This window comes from Podarcis bocagei (assembly GCF_964188305.1).
Source record: "Podarcis bocagei genome assembly, chromosome: 17".
In the NCBI taxonomy this organism is placed as follows: domain Eukaryota; kingdom Metazoa; phylum Chordata; class Lepidosauria; order Squamata; family Lacertidae; genus Podarcis; species Podarcis bocagei.
In genome coordinates this window covers 35062835-35083714 of record NC_138143.1, presented here as the reverse complement: position 1 = coordinate 35083714, position 20880 = coordinate 35062835, and the positions used below count along the sequence as shown (strand labels likewise).

Here is a 20880-nt window from a genome sequence, read left to right as displayed (position 1 = left end):
ATGGAGAGAGAGAATGTGTGTGTGTGTGGGGGGGGGAAATTCTTTGGTTAAATCTCTGCACCTCAGACTACTGTTGAAGCACAAAGGGAAGGCTGGGGGGGGGGGAGGTGGGCCCCACATTCCTTAACACAATTGTGGAGATGGGGGGCGGGAGGGGGGGCAGAGGCTTGCCAAAGGCCTCCTAGTACTTTCCACTGGCCAAGGTGGCCTTTGAACTGGGATCAGATGTGATGTGGATGCACGCTTCTGCTGGAGGCAAATAATGCTTATTCCAGAGAATTGGAGGAAACCTTGAAAGCAAGACTGACACTTGTGATAAGTGCAGACACCCCCTCCCCATCAATTTTGCAACTGCGCCGGGAAAACAAGCCCGGCAACTTTCCATATCATCTCAAAAGCAGCAAAACGTGTTCCCCCAAAAGCTGACTGCGGGACAGAATAAATGCCCGTGTGTCCAAGCGATGCCTTTCTTTCATCGCTTTTCATCACCTCTCCTATAAGCTACAGTCTTATTGCTTTCCCTTGAATGGTGGTCCGTGCAGCCGGCTAGGCGAGATGAGCTCTGGTGATGCAGATACCGGGCTGCAGATCCAGAGGAGCACAGCATTGTGAGGAGAGAACTGCTGGGTGAGGCGGCTGCAGTCACCTTCTGTAATAGGTATGAGTTACTCGTGCGTAAACTGGTGCCTTTCTTGGTTAATTTGCCTTGTTAAACCTTTCTGACTGCACAGCCCCTTCTCATGGTGGCTGCCTCAGTCACTGGCAGAATCCGTTAGTGGGCGTTTCTTGAACCTCTTCCAACATAAAAGTTGTTTGACCCCCAGTCTCCTCCTCCTCTCACTGCGTGGGAGTCTTCTGCGCAGGGAAGGTGTGGGTAGCGGAGGACCTGGGCTCTCCTGACTGATGTCCAGTGAAGAGTCCTGGAGCCCTCTCTCCACTTCCCCCGTCTGCCTCCCTTTATCCCTGGTGTTGCGCTGATTGGCTTCCCCCTCTACTGAGCTGTTTCTCCCCCTGCTGCTGGGTCCTTCGCCAGCATCATCTGGGAGCCTCCCCTTCGCCTCTCGCTCCGATGTCAGTTCCCTGACACCTTCCTTATCCACAAAGGGTCCAGCCTCCCCACTAGTACAAACATCCATTCGGAGCAGGAGAGTGGAACTTGTGAGCTGTGATACTTGCAGGGTGATTTTAGGCCAGTCACAGTTTCTCAGCCTTAACCTACCTCACAGGGTCGTTGTGAGGATAAAATAGGGAGGAAGAGAATCATGTGTGCTGCCTTGAGCTCCTTGGGAGACGAGATGGGATATAAATATGGCAAATAAGTAATACAGTGGTACCCCGCAAGACGAATGCCTCGCAAGACGGAAAACCCGCAAGACGAAAGGGTTTTCTGTTTTGGAGGCGCTTCGCAAGACGAATTTCCCTATGGGCTTGCATCGCAAGACGAAAGCCCATAGGGAAATGCTGGCGGTCGGGAGCAAAGACTTTCGGCCACAGCCGGCCTTCAGAAGAGGACCTCTTCTGAAGGCCGGCGGGGGGCAAAAGTCTTTGCTCCCCCCCGCCTGCCTTCCCCCCGCCTGCCCCGGGCGATCTTAAAATGCTGGCGGGCGGGAGCGAAGCGTTCGCTGCCGACCCCCAGCATTTTAAAATCTCCAAGGGACAGCAGAGAAGTCTCTGTCCCGGGGAGATTTTAAAATGCTGGCGGGCGGGAGCGAAGCGTTCGCTGCCGACCCCCAGCATTTTAAAATCTCCCCGTGTCCCGGGGAGATCTTAAAATGCTGGGGGTCGGGAGCGTTCGCTGCCGACCCCCAGCATTTTAAAACGCTGTTCCGAAGCGGGGGGCGGGAACATCTGCCCCAGCCGCCCCACTTCGGAACGCTGTTCCGAAGTGGGGAGGGGGGGCGGGAGCAGCTGCCCCATCCGCCCCACTTCGGAACGCTGTTCCGAAGTGGGGAGGGGGGGCGGGAGCAGCTGCCCCATCCGCCCCACTTCGGAACGCTGTTCCGAAGTGGGGAGGGGGGGCGGGAGCAGCTGCCCCATCCGCCCCACTTCGGAACGCTGTTCCGAAGTGGGGAGGGGGGGCGGGAGCAGCTGCCCCATCCGCCCCACTTCGGAACGCTGTTCCGAAGTGGGGAGGGGGGGCGGGAGCAGCTGCCCCATCCGCCCCACTTCGGAACGCTGTTCCGAAGTGGGGAGGGGGGGCGGGAGCAGCTGCCCCATCCGCCCCACTTCGGAACGCTGTTCCGAAGTGGGGAGGGGGGGCGGGAGCAGCTGCCCCAGCCGCCCCACTTCGGAACGCTGTTCCGAAGTGGGGAGGGGGGGCGGGAGCAGCTGCCCCAGCCGCCCCACTTCGGAACGCTGTTCCGAAGTGGGGCGGGGGGGCGGGAACACCTTCTGAAGGCGGGCAGGGGGTGAAAGTCTTTGCTCCCCCCTGCCTGCCTTCCCAGGGGCTTTTAAATCGCCCCGGACAGCGGAGAAGTCCTCCGCTGTCCGGGGCGATTTTAAAATGCCGCCCGCCAGCATTTTAAGATCGCCCGGACAGCGGAGAAGTCCTCCACTGTCCCGGGGTTTTTTAAAATGCTGGGGGTGGGAAGAAAAGCCCTTGTCCCCCCCCCAGCCTTCAGAAGAGGTCCGGGGACAGACTGTCCCCGGACCTGGTCTGAAGGCGGTTTCCCTAGGAACGCATTAATTGATTTTCAATGCATTCCTATGGGAAACCGTGCATCGCAAGACGAAAAGCTCGCAAGACGAAGAGACTTGCGGAACGAATTAATTTCATCTTGCGAGGCACCACTGTAAATACAAATATTTAAGCTTAGGCCCACATTGGCTCTGGATGGTCTTCTAAGTGTAAGCGAGTACAGTGGTACCTCAGGTTAAGAACTTAATTCGTTCTGGAGGTCCGTTCTTAATCTGAAACTGTTCTTAACCTGAAGCACCACTTTAGCTAATGGGGCCTCCCGCTGCTGCTGCGCAATTTCTGTTCTTACCCTGAGGTAAAGTTCTTAACCCGAGGTACTATTTCTGGGTTAGTGGCGTCTGTAACCTGAAGCGTATGTAACCTGAGGTATCACTGTATTTGACTAGATTGCTGGGGAGAGGGTACTTGAGTAGAGAGCTGCTAGGTGCCACACTTTGGGAAATCCCATTGCACTCTGCTCTGCTCCCACTTTCTTCCCATCCAGGGCAGCCCTGCCCTCTGCCTACCCCCCAGAGCTGCTGAGTCAAGTGGGGCTGAGCCTTGGCAGTGACAGACTCTCTTCCTCCTCCTCCTCCTCCTCCTCCCCGGCACTCTAGTGATTGCTTTGAACTGCCCAAGGGCAGTGGTCATGGAGAAGGGCAAGGAGCAGTGGTCATGGAGAAGCAATGGGATGCTGCTCCCTTTTAGCCGCCACTGACACTGCTGCTTGAGACGAACATCAGCCCATCGTCTTCCAAGGAGTGTGGTGGAGTCTCCTCCTTTGGAGGTCTTTAAGCAGAGGCTTGACAACCACATGTCAGGAGTGCTCTGATGGTGTTTCCTGCTTGGCAGGTGGTTGGACTCGATGGCCCTTGTGGTCTCTTCCAACTCTAGGATTCTATTCTATTCTATTCTATTCTATTCTATTCTATTCTATTCTATTCTATTCTATTCTATTCCCTGAGCCCTGCGGCAGTGCTGGCGGGGGAAATGGGGACATTCCAGGATCAAATCAGAAGCTGGGGTGGGTTTCATAATTCTGGGACTTTCCCTGGAAAATAGGGACACTTAGAGGGTATGAGAGTAGTGTTTTCCAGTACAGTGGTACTTTGGGTTACAGACGCTTCAGGTTACAGGCTCCGCTAACCCAAAAATAGTACCTTGGGTTGTTGTAAACAAAAACTGCCCTTTTCCCTTATGGGGTATCCAAGAGCCCATATAGAGTCCTTACATTAGGTTTCCTATTGGTAGGAGAAAATAACAGAGGCCAACCAGAGAATATTGAGAAGCAAAGCAGCTAGTAAGCCTGATCTTTATTGATCTGTTGAAACAGGGTGCTCCCCTCACCCGCAGGAAAGGAGGAGGAACCCAGAACAATGTCACGCAAGGCCTTATAAAGATTTTTGAAATTGCTACCCTGTAGATCCATGGGGTCATGAAGAGTCGGACACGACTAAACAACAACAACAACAAAGATCAAGACCACCCCCAGAAACATCATACATACATCACAGAAAAGGCGGTCTAAAACAGAAATTTGAATGTTGCTTTTCCTTTTTCCCTCAGGTTATCTGATTGCCTTTCCTGATTGTCTTTCCTGATAGTCTGTCACCCATTAAAATGCTGATTACTCAATTCCTGAGACAATGGGAAGGCTCCCTGACCCCCTTCCCTCCTTGCAGGGAGAACATTTGGTCACTTTGGGAATCAAAATGGTTTCAGGTCGGTCTTCCTGTGCTGATCTATGTACGTGGTTGGTTGGTACACTTATGAACATTACCATATATCTAAGACCTCAAAATTCCTATCACAGGTTTAAGAACTTTGCTTCAGGATGAGAACAGAAGTCGTGCGGCAGCAGAGGGAGGCCCCACTAGCTAAAGTGGTACCTCAGGTTAAGAACAGTTTCAGGTTAAGAATGGACCTCCAGAACGACTTAAGGTCTTAACCCAAGGTGCCACTGTAAAGTGCTGGGGAACCTTGCAAGGCTTATTAAAGGTAAAGGGACCCCTGACCATTAGGTCCAGTCGTGGCCGACTCTGGGGTTGTGGCGCTCATCTCGCTTCACTGGCCGAGGGAGCCGGCATACAGCCTCCGGGTCATGTGGCCAGCATGACTAAGCCGCTTCTGGCGAACCAGAGCAGCGCACGGAAACGACATTTGCCTTCCTGCTGGTAAAAGGTAAAGGTACCCCTGCCCGTATGGGCCAGTCTTGACAGACTCTAGGTTTGTGCGCTCATCTCACTCTAGAGGCCGGGAGCCAGCGCTGTCCGCAGACACTTCCGGTTCACGTGGCCAGTGTGACGAAGCTGCTCCGGTGAACCGGCACCAGAGCAGCACATGGAACGCCGTTTACCTTCCCGCTATAAAGCAGTCCCTATTTATCTACTTGCACCCGGGGGTGCTTTCGAACTGCTAGGTTGGCAGGCGCTGGGACCGAGCAACGGGAGCGCACCCCGCTGCGGGGATTCGAACCGCCGACCATGCGATCGGCAAGTCCTAGGTGCTGAGGTTTTACCCACAGCGCCACCCACGTCCCTATAGGTACTGCTGGAGCAGTACCTATTTATCTGCTTGCACTTTTTGTGCTTTCGAACTGCTAGGTTGGCAGCAGCAGGGACTGAACAACAGGAGCTAACCCCGTCACGGGGATTCGAACCACTGACCTTCTGATCGGCAAGTCCTAGGCTCTGTGGTTTAATCCACAGCGCCACCCACGACCCATTGCAAGGCTTATTAGATGATATTCAAAGAGAAGATCACTTTTGACAGGCATGCTTTCTTGAAGGATAACATGCCTGCTTCCACTGAACCTCTGCAATGTTTGGCGTGTCAGGGGGTCGCTCTTGGTTCATCGTGCGTTCCAAGAATCCTGGCCAGTGCCCTTCATGGGCAGAGCATGCTTTTTTCTCCCTCCCTCCCAAATATGCCCCAGGACAATCTGTAACGCACTGACAGATGTGCTCAGCAGACAAGCTAATGTGGAAAGAGTTCCCCGGAGGTGGAAAGTCTGAAAACCTCTCCCTTAACAAAGTTTTAACTGTATTTGGTAAGGGTTGCTGCTGGGAATTGCAGCTCTGTGGGAAGTCAGCGACAGTGCTCAGAATTCTTTGAGAGGGGGAATGTGCTTTGAAGGTGGCTGTGGGTGTAGGCAGCTGTAGCTCAAAAAAAGTTAGGGTTGGAAAAGGTTTGGCTGAGTAAGGTGGAATAAACTTAACTAGTAAATGCAGTAAGACTGCCTCCATGTGGTTATCTGAGTAACCTGATTAACTTTTGGCCTTGGCTGTTGACAGCAAAGATAAAAGGAAGACTTGTATCATCAGAGATCGCTGCAATTGGTTTCAACTTTGCATTTCAACCCCTGTTGCAAGCCTGAAATCTGTGAGGCTGAAATGTATCTTGTGATTTCCCCTCTCCCCTTTTTGGTCCATTTTGGATGTTGAACCTTTATTGTTGTTGTTGGTATATGTCTGTCTCCAGAGACAATGGAGTGTGCCTCAGGAGGTGAAGTCAAATTGCTGCATTAGCAGCACCAAAGTGACCTACCCAGGGTGCAAGTCTGGGCAGTGTGTATGGACATCCTGGGCTGTACAGAAGACAAATTTGGCAGGGGGCAGTTTGGGGAGAGAATTAATTATATGCTATGCTCCTGGAAGGGACGCGGGTGGTGCTGTGGGTTAAACCACAGAGCCTAGGGCTTGCCGATCAGAAGGTCGGTGGTTCGAATCCCTGCAACGGGGTGAGTTCCCGTTGCTCGGTCCCAGCTCCTGCCAACTTAGCAGTTCGAAAGCACGTCAAGTAGATAAATAGGTACCACTCCGGCGGGAAGGTAAACGGCTCTGGTTCGCCAGAAGTGGCTTAGTCATGCTGGCCACATGACCCGGAAGCTGTACGCCGGCTCCCTCAGCCAATAAAGGGAGATGAGCACTGCAACCCCAGAGTCAGCCACGACTGGACCTAATGATCAGGGGTCCCTTTACTTTTTTATGCTCCTGCAAACAAACCTCTGCTTCTTCACATTTTGCAATGTATTTCTGTGCACTAGCAATTTTTTTTTAATGTAAAAAGTTGCATACAAATTTCTTTCTGGTGTATGCATTGAAAATCATGTATTTCACATAAAGAGTGCACACAGCAGGATGGAACAGGGTGCAAGGAACCTCTGAGTTCCAGTGAGACCAAAAGCACATTGGAATTCTCTGATCATCCCATCCCTAGTAGAGAACACCCCCTGGTGACTATATTTTATATCTCGCACAATTCCCCTTGCAACTGATGTGTCGGATTCCTCTGTTGGGCAACATTAAAGCTCATCTGAAAGAGAATGCTGGATACAGCCCAGCATAAGAAACACAACACAAATTCCACATGCAAAACCAAACACCATCCCTAATATGAATAACAGTGCCACAATTTAAGTAACATAATCAAATGAAACTCTTGATTCTATTTTGGATGAAGTTTGCTCTGTTGTTTCCAAGGCTTTGGGCTGCTCATCTGATAGTTCTAGAATCCATCTTGCCTCAGCTACCAAGGGCTTAAAGAATTCTGATTGAAAGAGTCTCCCCTTAGGTGGAGATTCCTCCAGTTATTATCACAGAATGTGGAAATGGTGCATCCAAAATAATATGCAAAAGGTTAATGGTGTAGCACAGAATCCTGCTATGTCATATGCCTGAGGCATTTCCCACCCCCAGTTAGTTGAATTATCAACTGTTGTTAAGTTTTAACTGTTAGAGCAGCAAGTATATTGTGTTATGCTACTGTCTGCCTCAGAGTGAGTCTGTAAATGTCAGTCAGTCTCAGATAATTTTGTTTTATATAGACGCAGGAGTTGGTAAACGGACAACTGAGGGATGAGGAATTTGCTTTAAATAAATGGATGTTAATTAGAGATAAATCTGCAAAATAAGCAGAATGAAAAAGGGGAAGAAATGGAAATATCTGAGAAAGAGACTGGGAAGCCAGTTTTTTTTTTTTTGGAAATGTGTTAAATTAGCTTTAATTTGGTGTTGATGTGTTACAAATTTTAAAAATAAATAAAAATTAATTGACAAAAGAAGAAAGTGAGGTTTGCGGCATAAACCAGCACTAAACCAGCACACCACTTTGGCACCAGTTTGCAATCAGTTGGACAAAGTTGGAGGTTTAGCCATTTCCTTGTGACCCCTGTCTGAGTGTGTTATAAGAATTTTAAGGTCTCAAATATAGAATATTCATAAATGCGACGTGGGTGGCACTGTGGTCTAAATCACTGAGCCTCTTGGGCTTGCCGATCAGAAGGTCGGTGGTTCGAATCCCCGTGATGGAGTGAGCTGCTGTTGCTCTGTCCCAACTCCTGCCAGCCTAGCAATTCAAAAGCACACCAGTGCAAGTAGATAATTAAGTATCGCTGTGGTGGGGAGGTAAACAGCATTTCCATGCGCTCTGGTTTCCATCATGGTATTCCGTTGCGCCAGAAGCGGTTTAGTCTGCTGGCCACATGACCCGGAAAGCTGTCTGTGGACAAACGCCTGCTCCCTTGGCTTGAAAGCGAGATGAGCGCCACAACCCCATAGTCGCATTTGACTGAACTAAACCATCCAGGGGTTCTTTATTTTTACCTTTTTTATTCATAAATGCACACATATATGAACCATGAGTCTGAAATAGTATGGGAGAGTAATCCTGAACCCATTTTGATTCTCCCAATGACCTCAAATATTCCTCTACAATGGGGGAAGCCTTCTCATTGTCTTTTTGATTGTAAATCCTCTCTTAAGGGCATATTTGTGTATGAATAGGTTGAGCCTGTGACCTAGAGTCAGGAACAAAAGTGTTAAGCATCACAAAAGAATGGCCAAACTGCCCAGGTAATGCAATCAGTGGCAATTATCAGGTATCCTGGCAGACAGGATTTCTGCTGTATACCGCCTCCTTCTGTGATGTATGTGTGATTTTTTTGGGGTGGTGGTGGTGGTCTTGGGCTACAGGGTGGTCAACTTCAACTCTATGTAAGGGTTTGCACCCCATTCTTCAGGGTTTCCCTCCCTCCTGCTTTTGGTGAGTGGGGACCCTGTTGCAACTGTTTATTTTCCTTCAATAAAGATCAGGCTTACTAGCCGCTTTACTTCTGGTTGGCCTTTGTTATTTTTCTCGTACAGATAGGGAACCCACTTAAGGACTCTATTCGGGCTCTGGAATATCCCCAAAGGGAAAGGGAGCAGTTTTTTCTTATAACAAGTGTAAATTACTCATTTCGGAGAGCAGCACAAAACATGAGGTTTGCAGCAAAAACTGCACAAAACTTAGGCACCTGCTTGGAGTCAATTAGACAAGGTTGGATTTATTGGCAATAACTTGTGACCCCGATTTGCTGTTGTCATTCAGTTTGGGGGGGCGGCACAAAACACTGGATATCCGGCACAAAACTAGCACAAAACTTTGGCATCCAGAATTTCTGGGTCACACACTAATGAAGCTTGGGATAGTAAACATCCACAGGAACAAACAGAAGCTCAGCTTTAAAAGCAGAAGAATTCAAGTAGGCAGGAAGACTCTCAAGATTGCATGTGCCTAAGCTGAGATTGCAGTTATCTTGTTGTAAATTAATTAAGTTTGGAATTGGACTGTAAATAGGTTTCCGGCATCCCCTCTAGGCTTCGGATTTTATAGCCCTTCCTATAGAAGTGGCTGATAAAAAGAGGTCAAACCAGCTGGGCGAGCTTAATTTAGCAGATAACCCCTTTTTTGTGAGAAGGATACTTTACATAACTAAATAATTGGCTAAGTACAGGTGAAATGGATAGCGGGAGTCCCTTCTGATGTCATCAAAGTGTGCAGGAAAGACAATAATAATAATAATAATAATAATAATAATAATAATAATAATAATAATACTTTGTTATTTATACCCCGCCCATCTTCCAACAAAACACTAAAATACAAAGAAGAGAGTCTTAAGCCCTATCTGTCTGTTTCCTTGGAAGTAAGCTCCCCTCTTCAGCAGGGCTTACTCCCAAGTCAGCAGGCAAGAAAGAGCTGGGCTCACTTTCAGGCCCCGCGCAGGGAACCAGTTCCCTACGCGCTTCCGTAGCCATCACGACGCGTGACGTCACGTCCCCCCAGCCCGGGCGCTGATTGGCTGCGAGGAGGCGGAAGCGAGGGCGGGCGCTCCGTCGCCGTTGCCGCAGTGACAGGACCGGGCCGCTCTTAAGAGCTGGGAAATGGCGGCGGCTTCGTCGTCGCGTCGCTCCCAGCAGCAGCAGCAGCAGCATCACCCGCCTCACCACCCGGCCGCGACTCCCGCGTCGCCGCCGCCGCCGCAGAGCCCCAGCCTTTCCCCCCTCGGAGCTTCCCCTCAGCAGAGGCCCAGCCTAGCCGGACCTGAGGGGGAGGCTCACGGGAGCAGCGGCCGGGAGGCGGCGGCGGAGAGGCCTTTCTCCCCGGAGAGCGTCTGCGAGGCCGCCGGGCCTCCTCCGCCTCCGGGCTCGGGCGCCAGCAGCGCCGCCAACAGCAGCACGAGCAGCAGCAGCAGCAGCAGCTCCGGCTCGTCGCCGTCGTCGTCGTCCGCTTCCAGCCCGGCCGCCGCCGCCGAGAGCCCCGAGCCGCCCGCCCCGCCTCTGCAGCCGCCCCCCGCGCCCGTGGGGAGCGGCACTTTCCGGGAGCTGCTGGAGGCCTGTCGCAATGGGGACGTGACCCGCGTCCGGCGCCTGGTGGATGCCACCAACGTCAACGCCAAGGATATGGCGGGGAGGAAATCCACCCCCTTGCACTTCGCGGCAGGTGAGGGGCCGACGGGGATGGGGCGGGGGGCGGGGCGGGCAGCTGCCTGGGGCGCGTTGCCCCGAGAGGGTCCTCTGGTGCTTGCGGGGAACGGCCCCCTTGCAGTGCTTAAGTGTGCTTAATCCGGGAAGGGAATGTCGTTGTTGTTGTTGTTGAGTCCTTTAGTCGTGTCTGACTCTTCGTGACCCCCTGGACCAGAGCACGCCAGGCACTCCTGTCTTCCACTGCCTCCCGCAGTTTGGTCAAACTCATGCTGGTAGCTTCGAGAACACTGTCCAACCATCTCGTCCTCTGTCGTCCCCTTCTCCTTGCGCCCTCCATCTTTCCCAACATCAGGGTCTTTTCCAGGGAGTCTTCTCTTCTCATGAGGTGGCCAAAGTATTGGAGCCTCAGCTTCAGGATCTGTCCTTCCAGTGAGCACTCAGGGCTGATTTCCTTCAGAATGGAGAGGTTTGATCTTCTTGCAGTCCATGGGACTCTCAAGAGTCTCCTCCAGCACCATCATTCAAAAGCATCAAGCGATCAGCCTTCTTGATGGTCCAGCTCTCACTTCCATACATCACTACTGGGAAAACCATAGCTTTAACTATATGGACCTTTGTTGGCAAGGTGATGTCTCTGCTTTTTAAGATGCTGTCTGGGTTTGTCATTGCTTTTGCACCCCAATATTCCACTCCCCCATCTGTACGAGGTTGAACATGGTTGCAGAAGAGGCAGAAAGGCTCTTTACTTTCTTAATAATAATAATAATAATAATAATAATTTATTTATACCCCGCCCATCTGGCTGGGCTTCCCCAGCCACTCTGGGTGGCTTCCAACCAAGTATTAAAATACAGTAGGGATGCTCCTTCCACATAGATCAGAGGCAGAGAGGGCAGAAAACTTGTCTGTTTATAATTTGACACCCAGGTGGTTGGCTTCCTGCTGGGTGGGTAGTGGGTTGGCGGGCCTCCGCCCTGCTTGTTGTCGTCCACTCTGCTTGTAGTGGCTGGATCAACAGCTCCTCCTCCAGCCCAGAGGGCTGCGCAGCAGTCACGCACCTATCCTGTATATGTGTGTCCCACACACAGGGGCAGCGAGGGAAGGGGCATGGAGGCGGTAGTTGCCCTTTCCAGGAGCAGCCTCTGCCTACTTGGCCCTTTCTCTCTGGGCTGCCCGATTGGGAGGATTGGGCCCTCTGACAGATTCCCACTTCCCTACTGGGGGGGAAATGTGTAACTGAACCAAGGGGTAGGAGGTGGTGGTTGCTGCCTCCCTTGGGCAGCCATCCACCCCCTGCTCTTTTTCATTCACTTTCCCCTTTTTGTGGGTGGTAGTCTCTGGAGAACGGGGCCTAGTATATAAGTAAGTAAGTAAGTAAGTAAGTAAGCAAGCAAGGGGAGGAGTTGCTGCTGCCTCCTCCTGCTCTGTTTGGGCAGTCCAGCAGGGAGGAACAAATCCTTTCAGGTAAGAGCTGCCTCTGCCCAGACTCCCCCCCCCCCAAAAAAAAAAAATAGCAAGGAGAATTGTTGATTACTTAGCTCCCCAGAAGGAATGCCCATCTGTTCTTTCTCTCTCTCTGCTAATATTGGACTCACAGCAGGGGTGATGAGGGAAGACAAGAAGGCCTTGAAAGTTCTCTGACTGTGGGCCTGCTATAAACTAAGCCACCCTGGAGAGGTGAATGGTCAATGAGCTTTTTAAGTTCTTCATTCGCCACCTCTTAAAGGACAAGGGTGTAGACTAGAGCAGTGTTTCCCAACCACTGTTCCGCGGCACACTAGTGTGCCGCGAGATGTTGCCTGGTGTGCCGCGAGATGTTGCCTGGAGGGAGACGGGCGAGTCGGGCGGCGAGAGGCGGGGTGGCGGCGGCGAGGAGAGGCCGCCCAGTGCGGGGCTCTCGCCGTCTGCCTGCCTGGCTGCCTGCGAGCTCGGCGGGCAGCGCCTCCGTCCACAGCGCCCGCCTCGCGGCTCTCATTCCCTGCCCCTGCCAAAGCTCACCCAGCCAAGCCGCGCTCTCCTTCCTGCCTCGCTTTGCTGCCTCCTCCCCCCCCACCCCCAAAGCTTGGAGGTTCCCCGGCAAGGGGGAGGGGAAAAAATTGAAACTTGCACTTTCGTGCGTCCCTCCCGGCGTGACGCTGCGCGCTGACGTCACGGGGCTGTAATGGTGGTGTGCCTCGAGATTTTTTTCATCAAACAAGTGTGCCTTTGCCCAAAAAAGGTTGGGAAACACTGGACTAGAGGCCCATAGGCCCTTGATGTCACTTTAAGGTGAAGCATCAGATGCTTCTAAGGACCACTTCACATATTGCAACATTACTGCTATTAATATTTCAGGTGTATACAATAAAATGTTGATGAGGCAACCACTTGTATCCTGTTGGTACAGATTTTAGCACAGGAGTAGTGAATGTGTTGTCCTCAAGATATTGCTGGACTTCCATCACCCCCAGCCTGCTTTGCCATTGGTCAGGGATGATGGAGGTTGTAGTCCAAAAAAATCTGGAGGGCCCCACATTGCCTACCACTGCATTCTGTGGTTGAGGTTTTTATGATACCTTAGACTGGTATAAGTTTTTGTGAATTGGAATCTGCTATTTTTCTCTGCAGATAACTGCTACCATGAGTTGCCCACTCTGTGTGAGCAGTTTAGTGTTGGCGTGATAAACTTGTGTGAGATTGCTGCTCTTGTCTCCAAAGTACAGTGTGATTTATTGAGTTTGCGGAATATGGAGGGAGAGTTTGCATGAGTTACTTTATTGGCCTTTTTGTGCAAATATTATATAACATTATTTATTACATTTGTTAGTCACTTTGTAGCAAAAAAGTCTCAAAGTGATTTAACAAGATAAAATAATAAATAAATAAATAAATAAAAAGAAATAAATTAAAGCCAAAAATCTAGCAAATGATGTGCAATACAAAATCCCTAAAACTCTTATCCTACAACACAATAGGAACAAGAAGTCCCATCTCGCCCCCACTAAATGATGAGCATTACATTTTAGAATGCACTGAGAAGAGCATTCTACAAATGAAAAGGCCACCACTGAAAAACAGATTTGTTCACATGAGCAGTTAATTGTGGAAGGGGGGGGGGTTGTTGTTTTTTATTATGATTATCTACTTTGTGGTTTTATATTCTGATTTTATCCTGTGAATCTCCCTGAGGTATAGGGCGGTATAGAAATTCAATAAATAAATAAATAAATAAATAGGCTAGTTGTGAGAACTGTCTCAGAGAGCCAGCAGAGTCTGCACCTCCTAATTTAGTGTATTCTTGTTGGCAAACTTCAGCTTCTGTTGCCATGTAATGAGTGAAGAGGCTCCAGTAAGTATAGAACCAATGCTTCTCTTTTCTCAAAAGTATTGTGTATCTTAGTTAGAGCTTAGGACTTTTCCTGAAAGTCACACTAAAAGGACAAGTCCACATCTGTGCTTACAGAATCGTAGAGTTGGAAGGGACCCCGGGGGTCATCTAGTCCAACCCCCTGAAATGCAGGCCTCTCAGGAAGATCATACATGGCAGGTATATGCAACTCAGTGGTATCCAGAGTAGATCCACTGAGATGAATGGACCTGAATTGGTCATGTACATTAATTTCAAAGGGTCTAGCCTGAATATGACATAACACTAGATACAATCCATATTTATGTAGCTTTTAGATTCAAGAGGACATCAGACCAGTATCTGGTGTTTACTTCATATAAAATGTTTACTTTAATACCGACGGTTTTAAAGGATTTATGTCAACTGAAGAAAGTGTTCAAAAAGTTGGTTTAAAGGGGTTACATGAAAAAATTGATGCAAATCCCATTGGTATTTATTAGATTTGCTGAGCTGACAAATAGGATGTGTCTGACCTTAAGGAGCTCAGCTTGGGATTTCCTAGGGTGTTTTTCTGTGCCATGTTCATGGAGCCTTTTTTAGTATCAAGGGCAACTGACCCACAGAAAAAAATCAATTGGGGGCTGCACACAACTATTAGTCAGGTAATTAACTGTACTCTATTCTCTTATACAGTGGTGCCTCGCAAGACGAAATTAATTCGTTCCGCAAGTTTTTTCTTCTTGCGAGTTTTTCGTCTTGCGAAGCACGGTTTCCCATAGGAATGCATTGAAAATCAATTAATGCGTTCCTAGGGAAACCGCCTTCAGACCAGGTCCGGGGACAGTCTGTCCCCCGACCTCTTCTGAAGGTTGGGGGGGGGGACAAGGGCTTTTCTTCCCACTGCCAGCCTTCAGAAGGCTGTTCTGAAGGCTGGCGGTGGGAAGAAAAGTCCTTCTTCCCACCTCCCGCCCCGCAAGCTCCGGGGACAGGAGGGCTTTGCTGCCGACCGCCAGCATTTTAAAAGCCCCTGCTGTCCCGGGGCGATTTTAAAATGCTGGCGGGCGGGAGCGAAGCCTCCGCTGTCCCGGGGAGATTTTAAAATGCTGGGGGTCGGCAGCGAACGCTTCGCTCCCACCCGCCAGCATTTTAAGATCGCCCGGGACAGCAGAGAAGTCTCCGCTGTCCCGGGGAGATTTTAAAATGCTGGGGGTCGGCAGCGAACGCTTCGCTCCCGCCCGCCAGCATTTTAAGATCGCCCGGGGCAGCGGAGACTTCTCAGCTGTCCCGGGGAGATTTTAAAATGCTGGGGGTCGGCAGCGAACGCTTCGCTCCCGCCCGCCAGCATTTTAAGATCGCCCGGGGCAGCGGAGACTTCTCAGCTGTCCCGGGGAGATTTTAAAATGCTGGGGGTCGGCAGCGAACGCTTCGCTCCCGCCCGCCAGCATTTTAAGATCGCCCGGGGCAGCGGAGACTTCTCTGCTGTCCCGGGGAGATTTTAAAATGCTGGGGCCGGCAGCGAACGCTTCGCTCCCGCCCGCCAGCATTTTAAGATCGCCCGGGGCAGCGGAGACTTCTCCGCTGTCCCGGGGAGATTTTAAAATGCTGGGGGTCGGCAGCGAAGAAGTCTCCGCTGTCCCGGGAAGGCAGGCGGGGGGGAGCAAAGACTTTTGCCCCCCGCCTGCCTTCAGAAGAGGTCCAGGACCTCTTCTGAAGGCCGGCTGTGGGCGAAAGTCTTTGCTCCCGACCGCCAGCAATTTAAAACAGGTCCCCGGAGATTTCCCTATGGGCTTTCGTCTTGCGAAGCAAGCCCATAGGGAAATTCGTCTTGCGAAGCGCCTCCAAAACAGAAAACCCTTTCGTCTTGCGGGTTTTCCGTCTTGCGAGGCATTCGTCTTGCGGGGTACCACTGTAAATATCATAGGTTCATATATTGTATTTTTTTTTTTTTTTATAAAATTTTTATTGGTTTTACAACATTTTTAGGAAAAACAAACAAACACAAAAAGTGACAGACATACATGTATAGTTTCAAACATATTTTCATAAACCTCTTTTCTTGAACTTCCCCATACCCCCCCTCTCTGCATCCCAATGTCCATAATTCAACAAGCAACTCCCAGTTGTTACTTTCTAATCTCTGTCATCTTAGTCTCTTTTATAGTCTAACCTTGTATCCCTGTACCCTTTTGCTTCTGGAAACCACAACATTTTAGCATTCATTAAGTTTATAGTAGTCCTTAAGATAACTTTTAAATTTTCTCCATTCTTCTTCCACCGTCTCTTTTCGTTGATCACGGATTCTGCCTGTCATCTCGGCCAGTGTCATATAGTCCATCACTTTCATCTGCCATTCTTCCAAAGTGGGTAAATCTTGTGTCTTCCAATACTTTGCGATAAGTATTCTTGCTGCTGTTGTGGCATACATGAAGAAAGTTCTATCTTTCTTTGTCACCAATTGGCCGACAATGCCCAAGAGGAAGGCCTCTGGTTTTTTAGAAAAGGTACATTTAAGTACCTTTTTCATTTCATTATAGATCATTTCCCAAAAGGCCTTTATCTTCGGGCATGTCCACCAAAGGTGATAGAAAGTACCTTCAGTCTCTTTACACTTCCAACATTTATTGTCGGGCAAATGATAGATTTTTGCCAGTTTGACTGGGGTCATGTACCACCTGTAAACCATCTTCATAATGTTTTCCTTTAAGGCATTACATGCCGTAAATTTAATACCGGTGTTCCATAACCATTCCCAGTCAGCTGACATAATGTTATGTCCAACATCCTGAGCCCACTTAATCATAGCCGATTTAACTGTTTCATCCTGTGTGTTCCATTTCAACAACAAGTTGTACATTCTAGATAAATTCTTAGTATTGGGTTCTAACAGTTCGGTCTCTAGTTTTGATTTTTCCACCTGGAAACCGATTTTCCTATCCTGTTTAAAAAATTCCATTATTTGGCGATATTGAAACCAATTTTCTACTTTATGCTTCAATTTCTCCTGACTTTGTAGTTTGAATTTATCTCCATCCTGTTCTAAGATTTCCCAATACTTCGGCCATCCGACCTCCATATTGAGTTTCTTCACTGCTTTAGCCTCCACTGGTGACACCCATCTAGGGGTTTTATTTTCCAATAGATCTTTATATCTTATCCAAACATTAAATAATGCTTTTCTAACAATGTGATTTTTAAAGGCGCTGTTAACTTTATCATACCAAAGATATGCATGCCAACCGAAAGCATTATTGAAACCTTCCAGATCCAAGATGTCCGTGTTCTCGAGGAGCATCCATTCTTTCAGCCAGCAAAAAGCTGCTGCCTCATAATACAATTTTAGGTCCGGCAGGGCAAAACCCCCTCTTTCTTTAGCGTCAGTCAATATTTTAAATTTAATTCGGGGCTTTTTGCCCTGCCAGACAAATTTCGAGATATCTTTGTGCCACCTCTTAAAACATTCCATCTTGTCAAGAATCTGCAAGGTCTGGAACAAAAATAACATTCTAGGCAATACATTCATTTTAATTACTGCAATTCGGCCTAACATTGACAGTTTCAAATTTGACCATATTTCTAGATCTTTTTTAATTTCTGACCAACATTTTTCATAGTTGTCCTTATACAAATTCGCATTCTTAGATGTTAAATAAACCCCTAGGTATTTCACCTTCTTGACCACAGTCAAACCTGTTTCCTCTTGAAATTTCTCCTTTTCCATATCTGTTAGATTTTTCCCTAAAACTTTAGTTTTTTGCTTATTCAACTTAAATCCAGCTACCTGGCCAAATTGTTGTATTATTTCTAGGACCTTTTTCGTACTAGTGTTTGGCTCTTGCAAAGTCAATACTAGGTCATCTGCATACGCTCTTAACTTATACTGTTTAGCTCCGACCTGCACACCTTTGACCTGCTGGTCATTTCTTATCATGTTCAGCAACACCTCCAGAACTGAAATAAAAAGTAATGGGGAAATTGGGCACCCCTGTCGTGTTCCTTTTTCTATCTTAAGTTCCTCAGTCACAACATTATTTACAATCAGTTTAGCTTTTTGTTCAGAATATATTGCAGCCATACCATTCTCAAAACCCTGGCCTACCCCCATCCCATGAAGATTCTTCCTCATAAAACTCCAAGAAATATTATCAAAGGCTTTCTCCGCATCCACAAAGATCAATACTGCTTTAGTGTTTATATTCACCTCTAGCTTTTCCAAAATGTCTATTACATTCCTTACATTATCTGCTAGGTGTCTATTAGGGAGAAAGCCTGCTTGGTCTCTATGAATCTTCTCCATCAAGACTCTTTTAAATCTTTTTGCCAAAATGTCTGCAAAAATTTTGTAATCCACATTAAGCAGTGATATTGGGCGGTAGTTCTTAAGTTGGGTCATTTCAGTCTCTGACTTTGGTATGAGTGAAATATATGCCTCTTTCCACGATTCAGGTGCCCCTTTTCCCTCAAGAATCTCATTACAAACTTCTCTTAGTGGTTGAGTCAGCCATTCCTTCAGCGATTTGTAGTATCTGGAAGTCAGTCCATCTGGTCCCGGAGATTTGCCCAATTGCATATTCTGAATGGCAGCCTCTATCTCTTGATCTGAGATTCTCTGGTTCAAATCCATCTTACTTTGATGAGAGATGTTTCGTAGTCCATATCTTCCAAGGAATTTATCTATATCTTCTTCATTTTGCGGGCCTTGAGTGTAAAGTTTTTTAAAATAACTTAAAAAGCAATTTCTAATTTCATTGGGTTTAGATATGTTCTTTCCATCCACCTCTAGGCTTGTAACTGTATTTAATTTCTGCCTTTTCTTCAGTTGCCATGCCAAAAGTTTACCACATTTATTTGCTGATTCAAAAGTCTTTTGCTTCATTTGCTTTATCTTCCATTCAATCTCTTGGTTCATCAATTCCATATATTGTGTTTGATATAACTTGATCTCTCTTAAAATGTCCTGAGACTTTGGTTTTGTTCTTAATTTCCTCTCTCCTTCCTTTATCATTTCCAAAATCTTCTCTTTTTTCTCAGTTTGTTTTTTCCTCTTTATTGAATTTTGTTGAATCAAAAATCCTCTCATAACAGCTTTACTTGCGTCCCAGATCACTCTTTTCTCCACGTCGGTCCTCAAATTTATTTCAAAATAGTCTTTTAGGGTCTTTTGGGCCTTCGTGAGAATCTCCTTATCTCGAAAGAGGGTGTCATTCATTCTCCATCTAAATTGACCAGTTATTGTGAGTTTCATCTCCATCTTCACGGCGTTATGGTCGGAGCAAGTTTTTGGGCAGATTTCCACTTTCTTAATCTTTGGAGCCAGTCCACTAGTAACCCAGATTTGGTCAATTCTGGTCCAGGTCATCATTGCTTGGGAGAAAAAGGTTCCCTCTCTCTCCAGAGGGTTCCTTGTTCTCCAAATGTCTATCAAGTCCATATTTTCTGTCATTTCGAAAAAAGTCTTAGGGAGTCTCCCTTCTTTAGTGACTGTTAGTCTTTGTGCCTTGTCCATATTAGTGGAGACCACGCCATTCATGTCTCCCATGATTATCATATTGTAATCCAGATAGTCCGTCAAAGTTTCATGAAGTCTCTTAAAGAAGTCAGATTTGCCTTCATTTGGTGCATAAATTCCAACAACTAGAAGTTTTTCTCCTTGTACTTGTATCTCCACAGCCAGATATCTCCCTTGTTCATCTTTGAATATCATTTTTGGAGCCCATTTCTCCTTCACATATATTACCACTCCTCTCTTCTTAACTTTGTCTGATGAGATAAATTCTTGTCCTAGCCTTTTATTTGTGAGTAATCTCCTGTGGGCTCTAGTTATGTGAGTTTCTTGTAGACATATCAAGTCCAGTTGTTCTCTATTCAAAATATGAAATACTTGTCTTCTCTTCAAAGGCCCATTCAGTCCATTACAATTCCAACTAAGGAATTGCAAAGCCATCTTGTTATTTTCTTAAGACTCCTCCGACAGCTCCAAGTTGTTGCTCTTCTTCTGATGGTGGTGGTTTTTGTCCAAACGAGAGATTCAGGATATCCAGTGCTCTCCTCTGTTCTGCAAGTACGTCCACAGTCCCCTTCTGTAGGTCCTCCTGGTATCTTGCCAAAAATTTGTCTTTATCTTGAATTGTCTTTATTTTCACTTTCTTTGCCTTATAGTCGAATGACAGTCCTTGTGGGAACTCCCACCTGAAACGGATAGAATTTTTCTTTAACAAAAGAACCAAGTCCTTGTAGAAGTTTCTTAAATCCAAAATGTATTTTGGGATGTCTTTAAAGATCTGTACAGCTGAATTTCCAATTTGCAAGGCCTTTTCAAAGTGTAGTCCTAATATTTTATCTCTTTCCTCCTTGGATCTGAATGTAATCAAGCAGTCTCTCGGTGTCTTTCTATCTTGCTTTTTACCCAGTCTAAAGGCAGTCGTAATTTTAAATTCGTCTTCCTCAAGGTCCCAGCAATCCACAAACTCCCGTGTCAAATATTCCACAAGGTTGTCTCTTTCATTCTCCGGAATCAGTCTTAATTTTAAATTTCTCTCTTTCCTCTGTAACTCCCACAAGGCCAAAGTTGCATCATGCTCATAGACCTTCTTGGCAAGTGGCTCTAATTTCTCCTGTGTCTCTCCGGCAGTGGCTTTTGCCTCTTCGGCAATTTGACGCGTGGTAGCGTTTTCCTCCACCAATTTATTTATAGATTCTGTATTCTGGTTTAATCTTGCTGATATTTCTGTTAATTTTTGTGTGTTCTCTGAAGTCTGTTTTGTCAAAGACTCCAGAGTTTGGTTTATCTTGAGCAAGGCCTCTGTCACAGCTTCCATAGAGACGGCTGCTCCTCTGTCTTGTCCTGTTGTTCCTGCTGATCCGGCTGTTGCGCCTGAAATTGAGCCTCTTTTCTTTGCCTGTTGCAGCTGCAGCTGTTGTTGTTGTTGTTGTTGCTTGATCTTGGCTCTTGTAACTATCTCTTCTTGTGGGCCACTCATGTCAAGGTCAATTCCCACGGGATTATTCTCCCTTGGAAAATTCCACTGTCTTAGGCCGTCAAGTTTTACTTTATCCTCTAGAGGGAGCAAATCAAAATGGCCATAGAACAGGATTTCCAAATACAAAAACAAAGGAGACAGTCCGAGATG

The 20880-nt window shown here is 47.7% G+C and overlaps 1 protein-coding gene across 1 annotated transcript in view; it reads left to right on the top strand.

Annotated features, from left to right (window-relative positions):
* Positions 1-9838: 9838 nt before the first annotated feature.
* TNKS (tankyrase) overlaps positions 9839-20880 on the top strand; it is an 84097-nt gene continuing 73055 nt past the window's right edge. Inside the window, exon 1 of the mRNA XM_081176179.1 lies at positions 9839-10441. Within this exon, the coding sequence (XP_081032305.1) occupies positions 9883-10441 (559 nt within the window). The 5' untranslated portion in view covers positions 9839-9882. The remainder of the gene's footprint in view (positions 10442-20880) is intronic.